This window comes from Hemitrygon akajei, chromosome 13, assembly GCF_048418815.1.
Source record: "Hemitrygon akajei chromosome 13, sHemAka1.3, whole genome shotgun sequence".
In the NCBI taxonomy this organism is placed as follows: domain Eukaryota; kingdom Metazoa; phylum Chordata; class Chondrichthyes; order Myliobatiformes; family Dasyatidae; genus Hemitrygon; species Hemitrygon akajei.
The window spans coordinates 62,663,224-62,675,796 of NC_133136.1; the positions used below are offsets into that span (position 1 = coordinate 62,663,224).

General features: G+C 37.7%; 1 protein-coding gene across 12 annotated transcripts in view; it reads right to left on the reverse strand.

Moving 5' to 3' along the window:
• LOC140737934 (LIM and calponin homology domains-containing protein 1-like) overlaps positions 1 to 12,573 on the reverse strand; it is a 356,743-nt gene that overhangs the window by 17,277 nt on the left and 326,893 nt on the right. For 8 of the 12 annotated variants that reach the window (XM_073064758.1, XM_073064764.1, XM_073064756.1 and 5 more), the window contains 4 exons: positions 9,222 to 9,335; positions 5,429 to 5,521; positions 4,014 to 4,181; positions 714 to 937 (listed from right to left, as the gene is read on the reverse strand). In XM_073064758.1, coding sequence (XP_072920859.1) covers positions 714 to 937; positions 4,014 to 4,181; positions 5,429 to 5,521; positions 9,222 to 9,335 — 599 coding nt within the window. The remainder of the gene's footprint in view (positions 1 to 713; positions 938 to 4,013; positions 4,182 to 5,428; positions 5,522 to 9,221; positions 9,336 to 12,573) is intronic. The other 4 variants (XM_073064761.1, XM_073064759.1, XM_073064763.1 and 1 more) reach the window with 2 other exon arrangements.

Below are 12,573 nucleotides of genomic sequence, written 5' to 3' on the forward strand. Positions count from 1 at the left end.
TGTGATGTTGCTTCTCTCCCTCCCAACCTAAAACTGTCTGTAGAAGTGACACAGCAAACACCTTGCTACAGTTGTGCTGTCCCAACCCAAGTTCTTCAGCATCATTAACCTCCCTATCTGGGAACACCGCCAATCTCACTCTCTGATTACCAACTTCAACCACTGACCCCTCACCAATCTCTAGTATCTTCATTCCTACCCCTTTTATCCATTGACTGGTCTCGACACCACTGAACATTCCTTTCCACTTCATGCAGCCAGGCTGCCCACTGTACCCTGAACTTTAATCTCCACTGATATACCATCCCCAGCTTCTGATTTACTCCTTTTACTTCAGGCTCTTTGCCAAAAGAAAATACTTGAATTTGCAAGATCCTTTCAGTTGGAAACACTACTGAATGTCTCTGCTCTTTGCTAACTGATAGATTAATGCACGTTTACCATTGCTGACCGGTCTCCTGGCAGTATTCCTTAACATTTTATTTTGGATTGTGTCCAAAGACTCTTGAGATGTCAAAGAAGGAAATGACTAAAAAGTAAGCATTTAACCTACTAGTATGTAGCACACCAATGATTAAAGATATCAAAATTATTAAATGTTATGAAACTTAATATGTCTCTATTAGCATTAACAGGAAATAAATTATTCTATAATTACTGTTCAGATCCACAGACATTAAAGGTTATAAACTTATTATTTCATTCATACATACCCTATTTCTTTAGATTCCAGTTGTTTCATGTCCTGCCAGTGCAATTTCTCTAATTTATTTGTCCCAGGTTTATCACAATTTTCCTCATATCCATTCCTATTCTTTGAGCTCTGTACTTCTTCTTGCTCCTGTGTTGATCTCTGTGTTGTTTCCTTATGGCTTTGGTGTTCTCTAGCCAGTATTCCTCCCTCTTCTCCTTTTTGACAACTGTCAATTTCCACCATCTGTCCATTGCAGACAAATTGAGATACATTTTAACATTTATTTTTGATAGCTTATGTTTCTACACAGCACGACACCATATCAAAGTTCCAAAGTTCAAAGTAAAATTTATTGTCAGAGTACATTCATGTCACCACATATAACCCTGAGATTCCTTTTCTGCGGACGTACTGCAGAACAGTAACTGCAAACCTATACCTTATACCCGACGCCGACAGTGAGAGGAGCTTGGCTTGGGTGGTGAGGATCTTTGATGATGGATGCTGTTTTTCTGGCAATGTTTCATGTAGATGTGCTCACTGGTTGGGAGGGTTTTATCCAAGATGTACTGGGCTGAATTCACTACCTTTTATAGGATTTTCTGCTCAAAGGCCTATACCAGGCCTTAATGTGGTCAAATAGCAGGGACATGTAGATACATAGAAAACCTATAGCACAATACAGGCTCTTTGGCCCACAAAGCTGTGCCGAACATGTTCTTACCTTAGAAATTTCCTAGGGTTACCTATAGCCCTCTATTTCTCTGAGCTCCTTGTACCTGTCCAGGAGTCTCTTAAAAGACCCTGTCGTATCCGCCTCCGCCACTGTCGCTGGCAGCCCATTCCACGCACTCACACTACTCTCTGAGTAAAAAAACTTACCCCTGACATCTTCTCTGTACCTACTCCTAAGCACCTTAAAACTGTGCCCTCTCGTGCTAGTCAGAAAAAGTCTCTGACTATCCACTCGATCAATGCCTCTCATCATCTTATACACCTTTTGATACTTTCTGAAGAAATGACCATTTGGCACCACTGGAAGATTTAAACTCTCACCCTTATTAAAAAACCAAAAAAATAAACCGAACCATGAAGCAGAAAATACTACAGTGGAAGAACAGACAAATTAATCCATCAGAACTTTCTTCTGCCTTCATCAGAATCCTAACTGAATAAAACTGCACACTCACACGCTCTGCAAACACATCACCTGAGTGGTTTGTGATGAACCACTGAAGTATGCATTGAAGCACTGTTAAAAGACCCAACCATCCACCAGTGAGTTACTGCAATTCTGGGAGAAATCATATTTGCATATATTAGTGGGGTTTCTGGTGACTAAGCAGATCCTTGTGGCCATTTTAGGTTTCATTATAACTGATTAAAACAGCAAACACGGAACAGGATCCACTACATGATGACAAAATCATACATCATCAGTCATATCACAATTGCTTCTCCTCAGGGTATATTTTCTCTCATTGACATGATAAATAGAGCCGGATGATTTCCAGAGTTTGCACTTTAGCAAGTTGATGCATACATTTAAAATGTGCTGCTGATGCACAATCTCATTTGGCAATGTGGCAGACTAAAGTGCAAAGTTCAAAGTAAATTTTATTACCAAAGTACATATATGTCACCATATACAACCCTGAGATTCATGTTCTTGTGGACATATTCAATAAATCTATCAAATAATAACCATAACAGAATCATTGAAAGACTGTATTCAACCAGAGTGCAGAAGACAACAAGCTGTGCAAATACAAAAAGAAGAAATAATTATGACAAACAAATAAATAAATAATAAAATGGTAGGGCTGTGGAGAGTTATGGTCCTGGTGCAGGTTGATGGGAGAAGGCAGTTTAAATTTCTCAGCACAGAATAGATGGGCTGAAGGGCCTGTTTCTGTGCTGTACTTTTCTATGACTCTATGATTGTAAATATGGAGAACATGAGATGAAGAGTACTTGAAAGCGAGTCCATTAGTTGTGGGAATATTTCAATGATGGAGCAAGTGAGGTTGAGTGAAGTTATCCCTTTTGGTTCCTGAACCTGGTGGTGTGAGTCTTGAGGCTGTTGTACATTATTCCTGACGGCAACTGCATGTCCTTGTTGGTGGGGGTCCCTAATGATGGATGCTGCTTTCCTGAGACATGTAGGTGTGCTCAATGATGGGGAGTGCTTTACCCATGAGAGAATGGACTGTATCCACTACTTTTTGTAGGATTTTCCTTTCAAGGGCATTGGTGTTTCCACACCAGGCTGTGATGCAGCCAGTCAATATACGCTACTCTGCACAGTTATAGAAGTTTGTCAAAGCTTTAATGTCATGCCAAATCATTGCAAGCTCTTAAAGTAGAGGCCTTGCTGTGCTTTCTTCACAATTGCACTTACGTGCTGGGCCCAGGACAGGTCCTCCGAAATAAGAACATCTAATAATTTAAAGTTGCTAACCCACTCCACCTCTGTTCCTCCGATAATGACTGGCTCATGGACCTGTGATTTCCTTCTTCTGAAGTCAGTAATCAGCTCCTCGGTCTTGCTGACATTGAGCAAGAGGTTGTTGTTATGACACGTCTCAGCCAGATTTTCAGTCTCCCTCCTATATGTTGATATGTCACCACCTTTGATTCAACCCACAACTACCATGTCATCAGAGACTTGAATGGGTCACTGGAGCTGTGCTTTGCCACGTAGGCATAAGGGTAAAGCGAGTGGAGCAGGGGGCTAAGCACACAGCCTTGTGGTGCACCTGTGCTGATGGAGATTGTGGAGGAGATCTTGTCAAACTGACTGGGGTCTGCAAATGAGAAAATTCAGCATCTAAATGCACAAGGAGGTATTGAGGGCAAGGTCATGGAGCTTCTGAGGGAATGACAGTGCTGAGCTGTAGTGCATCCTGATGTATACATGTTTACTGTCCAGATGCTCCAGGGTTGAGTGAAGAGCCAATGAGATGGCATCTGCTGTGACCCCGTTGCTCCGGTAGGCAAATTGGAGTGTATCTAAGTCACTTCTCAGGCAGGAGTTGTATTTTGGAACTGCCATGTCCTTGAAAACACTATATGATGTAAAACAAATCATCCCCCTTGCCCCTGCATTTAAAAGTTTTAAAATACAAGTTGAAAGTTTTCATAACTTGTCTTTAAGATTAAGACCAAATATTACCCAATGTAAACAAATAATTTGCATATATCCCAAATCATGTAGTTAGGTGACCCCCAATGGAAAGGGAATCTTTCCTGCTGACAGAAGCATTGTAATGACATTTAGAATTTAATGTACATAATTTAAATATTCTTACAGACTTACATTTTGCTTCTGTGGGTCACTCTGCTTGATCTCCTCATCTGTGACTTCCGTGGAATTAGAATTCCTAATTTCCTCTGTTTTTGAGATGGAGAGCCACTCAGAGGGAAGGTGGATAGGCAGTGATCGTGGAGTCAGTGGAGTTACTGTTTCTTGAATAATTTTACGCTCCTGAACACAATTGGAGATGAGTGAAGCAGAGTTGCTCATATTTCTAGCTAAAGAATTTAATATTCTCCCAGCAACTCAAACTGGTTTTCAGTTCAGACAATAAATGCAAAGGTTTTCTTTTAAAATAATAATTAGAGAAGTACATTCTGTAATGTACTCTAAGATTCAGTTTGTAGCTGTATTACATTGGTAAATAAACTTTCCATTACATTACAGACAAAACAGTACTGGGATTTTTATTTCTTTAGTCTATCAACTGGATCCTGGAAACAATGCAAGGAAGCCTATTTTTACTTTTCCTGTGAAGGTATTATTGATACTGGGGATTTATTTGCAAGCACCAGCTATTTTACACTACTTTCTTAAAAAGTCAGTTGTCATGTCCTGATTTTAAATGTCAGGATTATTTGCTCACCTTCAAAGTACCTATGATGTGGATCCTCTTGAACTCATGTTCCTAAAGAGGCCACTGTAGAATTATGGAGAACAGGCATCTTGATGTTGTTCTCCCTGTTCTTTCTCTACCAGCAGGATAGTCTCCTGATGATAATTACACCAGCAGGATAGTCTCCTGATGATAATTACACCAGCAGGATAGTTTCCTGATGACAACTATATCAGTAGGATAGTTTTCCCAATCATAATTATATCAGTATGATAGTTTCCTCATGATAAATATACCAGCAGGAAGGTTTTCTTGATGATAATTACACCAGTAGGATAGTTTCCTGGTGATAATTACACCAGTAGCATAGTTTCCTGATGATAACTATACCAGCAAAATGGTTTTCCTGGTGATAATTATATCAGTAGGATAATTTCCTGATGATAATTACACCAGCAGGATAGTTTTCCTGATGATAATTACACCAGCAGGATAGCTTTCCTGATGATAATTATATCAGTAGTGTAATTTCCTGATGATAATTATATCAGTAGGATAATTTCCTGATGATAATTACACCAGCAGGATAGCTTTCCTGATGATAATTATATCAGTAGTGTAATTTCCTGATGATAATTACACCAGCAGGATAGCTTTCCTGATGATAATTATATCAGTAGTGTAATTTCCTGATGATACTACCCACTCACAAGCCATCAATGAGTTCAACCTGTCCCAACCACAAAACGTTTGAACCTCTTGCTTTGTGTTGCAGCAGTTGCCCTCTGTGGAAGTACAGGTCATTGATCATATAAACAGCAGAATTTGTCAACTGTATTTCAGTAATCTGATTTTCTCTTACCTCTTCATGATATCTACGTTCTTCCTCCTCGACCTCCTTTTGTGCCTTTTCCCATTCCTGACGTAGTTTTTCATGCTCCCTTCTGTACCTCTCCTGTCATTGAAAGAAACACTTGTGTCATGTTACCAGACTAGCAAGGAAGGGGTTAGCAACATTACTCCCCTTTTAAAGACTCATGCTTTTGTCTCTTTTGGTAAAATTAATTACTATTCTCTTTACTGCTTGAAATTAAACTAATGTAAATCTTATTAGTGCATTATCATCCCAGTAACTATATAATGCACTTCAGTGCAATCCCAGTTGGACACAATGCTAAATTTATTAAAATATCATTAGCTTAAATGAGAAGATTTTATTGCTACCACCAAACTTGAACTACATTACATATAAAACATACTTACAAGCTCAAGTATAGTCCAGCCTAAAATAAGTTGAATGCCCACAAAGTACTTTAGATCAACATTCACAGTTGTAAATGAAATGTCAATAAATATCACAACAAATGTTAACAGCCCCATGTAAAAATCTTATTTTTTTACATTTAGTCATAATGCATTTAAATTTACACTTGTAGTTACACATATATCAGGAATTTAGATCAACTGGTAATGATCGTGCCATTCTCATCAAACCACATGCATATCTTAAAATCAATATGGATAGAGCTTTGTGACCACAATCAGGATTATTGATTTGGTAAGTTGAAGTCCTAAATACATAGCTGTTAGTATTCTGCCCAAGAATTGTTTGAGAGGAATTATGCAGTGAAGTTTATTTGAATCTTCTCCTGGTGAATATTGATATCTATGCAGATGTCTGGTCGCAATTTCCCTACAGTTGCTATGGAGGTTACCTCTATGAAAAGACAAAGAGATAAACTCATATTTAACACTCGGAATGCTAATCTTATACTGAAAATACTGTCAGTGTCACAAATTCAATATGGAGACTTTATATTTGTTAGACTCCTTCACTTGATAATGCAGTTTAACTCACATAACTTTACAGCAGACAAGTGCCTTGGATATCAACATGTGTCATGCTGTGCTCTGTACCATATCTAATGCAGCTTTCAACCTCTATGAGTAGCTAGAGTTAACTGAAACAAAAAAACCCATATTCAAGGATCGAGACTGCCTGATTGTTGTTTTATTCCATTCATTGCACTGTAGGAGAAAGATAGACTTGAAGTATGCTAATATCCTTTATATACAAGAATCCAATGGAAGTCACAGCTCACTGTGATAAAAGCAGAGATTGTATCGATAGAGAGGGATGCAAAGTTAGCACAGTTTGCATGCAGCAAGTCAGTATTAGTTTCTTCTTCCAAATTGCCTCAGACCTCCTACAGTGAGTAACTGTTTTTCCTGATGCAATGGCTGGTCAATATTCATAATCAATCCTAAGTCAGTGAGCACTGTAACCAAGTCTATAGTTGTCTTCACGCATTGATCAGATTCTTTACAGTAAGTGCAAACTTCGCTTACCTTGTCCACCTCCCAGGATGTTTATGATAACTGCAATAATTCATCATATCAGCTAAAATTGTGCTGTGATTTGTTCCATACCTACAGTTCAACACAAGTCTGCCCTTTGTGAGTGGCTAGATTTGATTGTATATCCAGGGCACCGTAATACCTCATTGCTGTGTTGGAGTCTGGATTGGAACTGCACTATTGGCAACAGTCAGTTTCAAGGTGACAGGTCAACGATCTTAGCAAGAGGCTCTTGTTCTATTTGTTCAAACTCCATTTTTAGGCAGTCATAATTTTTGTGACTTTTAAACACTATTTTCTCATCTCTTAGTTCTTCTTTCAGTGATCCTACACCAGAGAAGAACTTACAAATTGAACATTTTTAAAAACCATTTTTACACGTTGAGATAATAGATTCTCATTACTGTTCCAAAAGAGTCAACTGTTAACTACTTCAGAGCCAACGCCTCTCCAAAACATACACCGAGTGGCCACTTTAATAGGTACACCTGCTCATTAAAGCAAATATCTAATCAGCCAATTGTGTGGTAGCAACTCAATGCATAAAAGCATGCAGATATGATCAAGTGGTTCAGTTCAGGTAAAACATCAGAATGGGGAAGAAATATGACCTAGGTGACTCTGACAATGGGATGATTGTTGGTGCCAGACGGGGTGGTTTGAGTATTTCATAATCTGCTCAGATTTTCATGCACAGAGCTCACAGAGAATGGTGCGTGAAACAAAGAAAAAAATCCAGTGAGCAGCAGTTCTGTGGGTGAATATGCCTTGTTAATGAGAGAGGTCAGAGGAGAATAGCTAGACTGGTTCACACTGGCAGGATGGCAACAGTAACTCTAATAACCACAGGTTACAATATTGGTGTGCAGAAAACCATCTCTGAATGTGCAGCATGTTACACCTTGAAGCAGATAGGCTACAGCAGCAGAAGACCACACTGGGTTCTGCTCCTGTACTTAACAAAGTAGCAACTGAGTGTCATTGCCAATTCAGGCTGTCATGGGGTTTATATATTCAGGTGGCAAATGAAGCACAATGATAATTTTAAGTAACTAACCTCAGGGAATTAACAGCTAATCTGCCGTGAGAATGTGATGATAGATAGATATTTTATTGATCCCAATGGGAATTATCGTGTCAGAGCAGTGGCACAGATATAAACATTAGAAGAGCAGTAGAAAGAATAAAAAATAAGTTACCACAGTCTAACAGGAAGGGGATCATCACTTCCCCGGCTATAGGTTGATTCATTATAGAGCCTAACGGCCGAGAGTAAGAATGACCTCATCTAGAGCTCTTTGGAGCAGCGCAGTTACCTTGGTCCAGTACTAAACGTGTTCCTCTGTTCAGCCTAGGTGGCATGTAGAGGGTGAGAAACATTGTCCAGAATTGCCAATGCGCACCTTCTTGAACCACTGAAAATTTACATTGTACTTTTGCTATTTTAATCTAACTAGATGTTGGTCCTGGTTAATTCAAAGGGCAGTTAAGAGATAACTTGCCAATTTCATTTATATTAAGCTTATACAATGATCAATGGATATTTGTATACAAGTTTGTGCAAGTATGGATATATACAGATCAAACATGATTAGAATTATAGCAGTTCTTTGACCAGTTTTGAGATATTGCTCCTTCTTCCTGCTGTACCAAGATACTCCCATATTTATATCTGCTGTTCACACTTACTTAGCTGACAGACCAGGTCAGCTGACAGTGAAAATGATGAATGAACAGTTTTAAAATTTTGAAGTTGGTCCACAGGTTCCTTATCTCGTTCCCTTTGCTACTTTTCACTTCTTGATAGGGTCAGAAGTTTGACACTTAATCTCAAGGGAATCAAAATTTGAATATTGGTAAAAACTGATTGTTACTGAGTTAACTATAATTTGATAATATTCCCAGGAAATCTAATCTTAAGAGATCACTGGAGAAGATTGAGTGGATCATTTATGTTAAAAACTTCAATTTTTATTCAGTAAAATTTCTACCAGTTCCATTTTCAGAAATAATCTAAATTACAGTCATTTGTGCCCCTTTGTAGCAACCCTGAAAGCTTTTTATTCCTCAGCTTTTCATGGCTCCATTATGCTTTGCAGGATAATGATACTCTGCTTTCCTTTAATTATAGTTTCCTGGTTGGTTAATCAGACCCATCCTTTTGAGAAAGAAAGCATGAAGGATTAGTTCAAAGAGCCTTAATTAAGGGTGCACTGCAACTATGCAAGCGTACATCACAAGCAGCGTTGGAACATGCACTTTGTAGCAGAGGGTCAATGCAAGTTACGCTAATGTACCTGGAGCAAGCGTTCCTGCTCTTTCTGCCATCTCTCTTGTCGCTTGCGTTCTTCCTCTGGATCCCAAAACCAGCAGTCAGAATGCTTAGGGAGATTTAAAGATGCAACTGGGATCTAACAATCCACATTAAGAAAGAGTAGTGTGACAGATTGATGTTAATTCATGATTTGAGAAATTCAATTCAGCTGATGGTTCCAGTTAGTAAGAGTAACAATGACAGATTTTGGAAAAAGGTAAACAAAAGTCTAAGGATTCAGTCTTTATCTTTAAAAAAATGTTTAAATGAACAGATTGTTAAACAGGAAGGTTATTAGCAGATAATATGAAATATTTTAGCCAATGCACCCACTGTCATTTCTAACTGTTGTAGTTTAACTATCTCCTCATACAATTATACTAATAGGATGTAGCTGAGTGCAGGCCAGTGAGACTAGGTGAGTGTAAGCGTCAGCACGGACTAGAAGGGCCGAGATAGCCTGTTTCCATGCTGTAATTGTTATATGGTTATAAGATAAAAACAGTATGAATTCCTATAATGCATATGTTTTTCTCCATCTTTTGCCTTTGAACAGTATGAAAAGAAAGGACAGTGATACAAGAAGTGCTATGATCTCCACCTGGGTAAGCCAGGAAGCAGAAAAGAGAAAAAAGATGATTCATCCAATGTTTTTTCTTTCTATACCTCTGGTAATATAGCTATTCTATGCATGGTGTCTCCTTACAACTACATCAGGGATAGACTATATCTAATGACAGATTCTTCATAAAAAACATTTATCTTCTTGATGAAGATTCTTGGCTGGAGACGTCAGCTGTTTACCCTTTTCCATAGATGCTGCCTGGCCTGCTGAGTTCCTCCAGCATTGTGTGTGTGTGTGTGTGTGTGTGTTGTTTTAATGACCTATTCTGCTTCTATTTTGGAACTTTTCCATTCCTCTCTCCTCACATCTATATCCATCTCAATGTTTAAATGCTAACACCTTCAAACATTCCACGTGCAGTGCCTTCTATATCACTAATCCCCATTTATATCTGTAAAGAAATTCCTTTAAAATTATTTTTTCTTTGGCTATTTTAATTCTATATCTACTGTTTTAGCCTTATTCACATATATAATCTAGTCCCAGAAATCAAAACCTTTGGATCCTTTCCTAGTCTGAAAAACTAGGTCTCCAACTGAATTAGTGAAAAGTGCCACAGCATGCTTAATGTTTCCTTTACTCAATAATGCCATAAATCATTCAGTACTTCTACCAGTGCTTCAACATGGTTTTTTTGCCACATAGTCATTAAAACAGAATTGCAAATGTAGTCCAGCCAAGGTTATATATAAGTTTTACATTCCCTCCTGCTTTTATGCTATTGTACTCTTGAAGAAATGAGCTCAGTTATAGGTTCAAGCTGATTACCTTATTTATTACATTCAATAATTTACATACCTGTATTCTGATATCTATTCTCTCCACTATGCCATTTATTTACTTGTCTTCAAATGGCTTTCTGATTTCTCCTACCAAAATGAATTATCTAACACTTAACCACAATTAATTTTATTTGTTTTATACAGATCCTTTATAAAGGTCTGCTTTTCCACTGGATACTGCAAGTCACAATAATACTTACATATCCTGATTTAGTATTGTCTGGAAGTTTGATACACAATTACCAAAACCAAATGTCCATTTCAAGCAAGCTTTGAAAAGTAGTAATCCAGGCAAGATACCAATTCCTCTGTCTCTGTCTGTCTAGCACATATCTTGGCCCCAAACCTATTTTCTGCTTTGACAAACCAGTGAGTTTCCAGCCACTAACCTTCATTACACACCTCTCAATTAGTACTTTCTAAAAGATCTCAAATTCTGCATGACACATTTTGCAACATTAACTTGGTCTATGTTACCTGTTACTCTTTAATCAGAAACACCTCAAGAATTTCACTTCACTTTTAGGATTAATGTTTTCTATCTCTGTATGTTTTGTTGTTTCATCTCAGTGCATCTTTTTAGTTACAAGTCTATAATTTTCTGGATTTATTCCATTTTCATTTCTGAAAATAGTAATCACAGTTGTCATTCACCAGTACTCTTTCTCTTTATCCAGTTATCTTTATTGTGATACAATGTCAATCTCTACTCTTCCACCTCCTGCATAGTGAAGAGTTAATGTGCCTTCAGATGCTACTTCACAAAACTAGTGTTGAAAGTTTCAGAAACATGAAATGATAATCCAAATGATTTGTTTGACAGATGTTGCAATAACATTTCTCTTTGCAAAAATGACTTGCCTGGACAATGCAGTTGTGATTTGGATCTCATACCCTTCCGCATCATTTGAACTTTTAATAAACAGCGTGGAATTTGAAATTAATTATAAAACACTGTCCAAACAAAAAAGGCCTATAACCTGATATAGGGGAGGAACTGCGTAGAATGTTTAACCCACACCATTTCAGTTTCTGCTCTGCCTGATGTCTGGTGGATAAGGAGCTGGGATTTATGAATTTCAGCACTGTAGTTGCACTGCAGAATAATCTCTTTTTTTTTAAGAGACATTTACAAATTGTCTCTGAATGAAGCACCTTAGCATGAAGTAGCAATTGATACAGAGTCTAACTGAAATTTAACCTTTTCCCCAAAATTTCTTTATTATGGAGATTTCTTAATTGCACCCAATGGTGGCTACAATTTTAAGAATGATGTTGGATTCACACAGTATTAAATATCATACCACTGATATTAATATTACCATGTTATTAAAATGCATCCAGAATACTTAAATACAGCTGTTTGTTGAAACATTTGATTTCTGTTGTCTGGCCAATTCTCCATAACTATAGGCAGCATATATATTCAAATACCATCTGACAGATGTAGCCCACTATAGAAAACCAGATGGGGAATGTGTATTATATCACATTCAATTTCACCTTTTATTTAAGATTTTCTAGGATGATTCCAAATGACTACATCCCATATTCCTGCTAGGTCAGGTCATCAAAAGTCCCAGCACACAAGGTGCCCATTTTCCAAACTGAAAACAGCTCGAAATGTCAATGAGGCCCAAACGTGAGAGTGGCTCAGGCCTCCAAACCTTAGCCCAAGATAACCATAGGTTAAATGGAACCATCCTCATCAGCACACATATCTTACTGATACCCATTTTTAGGAGTGCAAGGTATATTTTGAGGTTAAAATATACCACAATTTTAAAGACAGAATTCATAGAATTAAAACACTTTATTCAGAGTGTGAAAAAATCCACCTAAGTAATAATTTCTAAAATCAGGGATCAGAGTATATATAAGAACTGAAAACATCTAATATTAATTGAACAGATACTACAACACCTGGG